We start from the raw sequence: 4,806 nt of genomic DNA, 5'->3' as shown, positions 1-4,806 counted from the left end.
CGCCCGGCCTCCTAGCTTCTTCTTAGCCTCACCCACAAAACAGCAAATAGCAAAGATAGGCAGTGCCCTTCCACCACCACACCTTTGTCCAGGCTATTCCCACCATCAGCTCTCCAGTCTCCATCTCCTTCCACCCATCCACATCCTTCCACTTCTCAAGGGTCATTGCCACCTGCTCTAGAAACTTCCCTAACTCTGCTCAACCCCCCTCCCCACTTCACTGTTGCTCCCTCCAGCTCGCCAGGAATATATTTTATTTTGTATTTTTTTAGACAGGGTCTCACTCTGTCACCCAGGCTGGAGTCCAGTGATATCTTGGCTCATTGCAACCTCCACCTCCCAGGCTCAAGCGATCCTCCCACCTCAGCCTCCCAAGTAGTTGGGACCACAGGTGCATGCCACCACGGCCAGCTAAGTTTTTGTCTTTTTAGTAGAGACAGGGTCTTGCTATGTTGCCCAGGCTCGTCTCAAACTCCTCGGCTCAGGCAATCCACCATCTCAGCCTCGCAAAGTGTTTGGATTACAGACGTGAGCTACCGTGCGCCACCTATATTTTCTCTCTTCTTGTGTTTAGAATTGTACTTTCAAAGTTCAAGTGTCCAATCGCCTTATACGCACAGGGTCACTTTGGGTTGGTGACTTCGTCTCTCTGGCCTCAGTTTCCTTCCTTGTGTGACAAGTGGGGACAACAACAGCACCCAATTCCCAAGGGTCTTGCTGGGCTGAAGCTGGCACAGTGCTGGCCCCAGGAGATCCTCGGGTGAGGCTGCACCAGGCACCACCGCCCAGGCCAGCATCTGGGTCTGACTCAGAGCCAACTACTGGCCCGTTTCCCAGACCTGGCAAACCCCCAGCGGCGTCTGCCTCCCTTGGACTGGGCTGGCAGCCGAGGGTCCTAGGAGGGGCTGTCTCAGATCTGTCTCTCCCACCAGAACTTCAAGACTTCAGACTTGCTTCAGTGCCAGCCAAAGGGTTTTTTGTTTTGTTTTGTGTTTTTTTTTTTTGAGACAGAGTCTCACTCCATCGCCCAGACTGGAGTACAGTAGTACAATCTCACTGCAACTTCCACTTCTCAGGTTCAAGCGATTCTCCTGCCTTAGCCTCCCAAGTAGCTGGGACTACAGGCTCATGCCACTATGCCCAGCTAAGTTTTGTATTTTTAGTAGAGATGGGGTTTTGCCATGTTGACCAGGCTGGTCTCCAACTCCTGACCTCAGGTGATCCGCCCCCCTCGGCCTCCCAAAATGCTGGGATGACAGGCATGAGCCACTGCGCCCAGCCAAGAGTGTGGTCTTTGTAACAGAGCTTATTTATGTCCTTCCCCTGCTCACCCTTCCCCCATGACTCCCCAGTACACTTTATGCTTCAGCCCTGCCCTGGCGCGATGAGACTGGGGCATCCCTGTCTGGTTTAATCTCCCCTGATGAGAACCTCCTTTGAGCCATCAGGGCCCCGGCATCACCCAGCAAAGAAACAGGCTTCTGTGGCGGCTTCAATACCAGCAACTGATAAAAAGAAACCTTGCCAGTGACAGAAGGCCTCCCTGAGTCTGGGGGTGCATGGGGTGCATGGGGTGGGAGTGGCGGTGCAGGAATTTCATCCCTTTTTCCCAGATGGGGAAACGGAGGTTCAGGCAGACAAAGCCATTTGCTCCAGGGCTTCCAGCAGAGCCCAGTTCGAATCCTGAACTCAAAGCTCTTAACCATTCTCTACCAGGATATCTTTGGGTGGGGTGGGGAAGTCGGGGGCGGTTTCTATTTTCTCTTTGCTGATCTGAATTTTCTGCAGCGAGCCTGCACGCCTCACACAATTAAAAGGGATTTAAAATAAATGTAGGTGCCATTGTCAGGGTTCCAAAATGAGGGTGACTTCTGATACTCAAATGGCCACCTCCATTACACAGCAGTACTAACAGGAGCTCAGAGAGGGGTAGCCCCTTGCTGGGGTCACACAGCCTTTCAGGGGCAAATCGAGGAGTCTGACCTTTGGAGAGAGGGCGGAGGTCACACCCCTGCAGGTGGCAAGGGAGTGCGGCCCCTTTAAGAAAGCAAGTGCCAGTAAGAGGAGCCCCAGCTGGGGAGGGAGCAAGGGCAGGAGTGGGGCTTGTTGCCAGGGGCAACCAGTCACCTAGCAACAGGCTTCCTCGCTGCAAGCTCAGGGCTTGCAACTGGGGAAGGGGCTTTCTGACCTGGTCCTTCCCTGACTCCTGGGCCCTCCCCTGTTTACCCATCCTCTGTGGCACCCCATTAGCCTGGCTCTGCAGGAGAAGTCCCTGTTCCCCGAACTTGCCACTCAATGTCACACCTCTGGTCTTTTGCCCAGGCTGTCCCACAGCAAACACGATTCCGTGTCCTGGTTCCCACTGTAGGACCCCCAAGGCTGGGTTCAGCCCTGGTCTTGCAGGGCTGAAGGTGTCTAAGCTGGCTCTGAAGGTGTCTAAGTTGGCTCTGGGTCCCCTAGACTAGGGACTCCTCCCTTGGGGCTGGGGCTGGGATGGATTCTCTCGGAGGCCCCAGCATCTCCTAGGGCTGGTTGGCGATGAGGTCACAGTGGCAGGGAGAGAGGAAATGAATGAATGAAAACAAATCTGTCTCACTCAGCATCCCCTGGGCTACAGTAGGTGATCTCCAGCCTGAGCAGTGGAGGGGTGCACAGGCCATGAGAGGCCAGGTCAGGAAAACCCCCTAATTCTCCAGGGTGGGAAGGGGGTGGAAATTCCCTGGCTGGAATGACCCTGGGTCCTAGAAGTTCAGTTTGGCCCTGGGTTTGAGCACTGACTCTGCACTTTTTCATGGGGCAACTTCAGGTTGCCTAGACGTTCCCATTCTGGGCCTTGGTCTCCCTATGACACAAGCTATGACTTGCCCAAGGTCATAAGGCCTGTGAGGTCTGGGATCAGTGTGAATTCAAACCCAGCCTGACTCTTCCCACTGTAACTTCCATCCCTTGCAGACCATCTACCTGTCCAACACTCTACCCACAACTCACCCAGTCCCCCCATCTCCATAAAAGTCCCTGCAGCCCTGCCAGCATCCCCCGCCAAAATAAGAGTCGGTCTTACCCAAAAATGCTCCCCAAAATACGACATCCTGATGGTCTCTGTGGAGACCCCTGCAGGCCCCGTCCAGTGCCTGTCTGAAGAGAGAGGCAAGTTTGAGCTACAGAGTCATTGCCAGTGTGGGCTTGATGAGGGGAAAGTCCCTCCCTGTAGAGGAAGGAGAGAAAGGACGAAGGAGGAACTGAAAGCTCCAACGCTAAGAGCATGCCAGGACCCCTGAGATAATTCAGCCCCAGTGCTGGTCCCAAGTAGCTCCAGCAGAGGGGGTCAGAACAAGACACAGATGCTCCCAATTCCACAGAGTCAGGACTAGACTAGGTGGAGGGACAAGAGCTGAGGGAGTCTAGATTGGAGGAGGGGGCATGGAATGTGGGGTTTTTAGGTACGTGTAAGAGTTCATAGCAGTGGGTAGGAGCAGTGCTGGATGACCCCTAACCTTGGCAGGAAAACTCTGATCCACTTCACAGATGGGAAAACTGAGTCCTCCCCGCCCCCAGAGGGGCAGCCACTTGCCAAGATCACACAGCTAGGAAGGGATAGTAGATTTGCACTCTGGACTGGCTGAGCCCAGACCTGAGCTCTCGACTCCACTCCAGGCGGCTCCTGCAGGAAAAGGTTTGAAGAGAAATAGATGCAGGGGCTGTCATCAGCCACATAGGGCTTGGGGTCCCTGAAGTGTCCCTGAGGGTCCCTTGGGGTCTTCTGAATTCCTCTAGGACAGTCCCCACCTTATGCACCCTCCTGGGAGTCAGAGCTCACTCCTCACTGTGACAACCCAGCTGGCACTGCTGCCCCCATGAGTCCCAACCCTGCCCTCGAAAGCCAGTGTTCACCTGGTGTCTGAGTCACTGTCCAGCTTCGTGCCTCAGTTTCCCCATCTGCAAAATAAGAAGGAATGCTTAGAAGGGATCTTGCTGGGGAAACCCAGGTGTTTCTGCACAAAAGGCTGGGTCAGGCCGCCTGGCAGGGGATGCACAGGCAGTGTCCTTGGCATGTTCTAGAGGCCAGGCTTGTCACTGGAGCCTGCAGGCCTCATCCATAATTCATGACCCCACAGGCAGCTTGGTAGCAGCTGGGAGCCTGGGAGGCACAGCGGCAGGAGTGACAGGGACCCGCGACCACAGGATGGGGAAGCTCCCGGGGCCTTCCCAGGAAAGGACTGAGCAAGACCTTGGGCAAGGCTGCCCCTCGCTGCGCCTCAGTTTACCTAATCTTGAAAGTTAGTTTAGGCTAGGAGTGGTGGCTCACACCTGTAATCCCAGCACTATGGGGGACTGAGGCAGGTGGATCGCTGAGGTCAGGAGTTCGAGACCAGCCTGGCCAAAGTGGTAAAACCCTGTCTCTACTAAAAATACAAAAATTAGCCGTGTGTGGTGGTGGGCACCTGTAATCCCAGCTACTCGAGAGGCTGAGAGGAGAATCGCTTGAACCTGGGAGGCGGAGGTTGCAGTGAGCTGAGATGGCGCCACTGCACTCCAGCCTGGGCGACAGAGTAAGACCCTGTCTCAAAAAAAAAAAAAAAAAAGAAAAGTAAAGAAAAGAAAAGAAAGAGACAAAGAAGAGAAGAGAAGAGAAGAGAGGAGAAGAGAAGAAAGTTAGTTTAATTGGACCCATTATCATTGAGCCTCCAATCCCGGGACTTCTGTGAGTCACCCAAGAGCTCCCATTTGCTCACCCAGACTAGGACAATGTCAGGGTCCCTGAGTTGATTCAGCCCTGGGCCTGGCCCTGCAGGAGTCCCCAGTCTA

General features: G+C 54.5%; 1 protein-coding gene across 1 annotated transcript in view; it reads right to left on the bottom strand.

Moving 5' to 3' along the window:
- Nucleotides 1-3,930, bottom strand: part of FCHO1 (FCH domain only 1) — a 42,366-nt gene extending 38,436 nt beyond the window's left edge. The window contains exons 1-3 of the mRNA XM_011991196.1: nucleotides 3,892-3,930; nucleotides 3,632-3,661; nucleotides 3,062-3,135 (exon numbers count right to left, since the gene is read on the bottom strand). Coding sequence (XP_011846586.1) covers nucleotides 3,062-3,088 — 27 coding nt within the window. The 5' untranslated portion in view covers nucleotides 3,089-3,135; nucleotides 3,632-3,661; nucleotides 3,892-3,930. The remainder of the gene's footprint in view (nucleotides 1-3,061; nucleotides 3,136-3,631; nucleotides 3,662-3,891) is intronic.
- Between the last annotated feature and the right edge of the window lie 876 nt (nucleotides 3,931-4,806).

The sequence above is a fragment of the Mandrillus leucophaeus genome, unplaced genomic scaffold (genome assembly GCF_000951045.1).
Source record: "Mandrillus leucophaeus isolate KB7577 unplaced genomic scaffold, Mleu.le_1.0 Scaffold11, whole genome shotgun sequence".
Classification (NCBI taxonomy): Eukaryota; Metazoa; Chordata; class Mammalia; order Primates; family Cercopithecidae; genus Mandrillus; species Mandrillus leucophaeus.
This window is presented reverse-complemented; position numbering and strand designations above follow the sequence as displayed.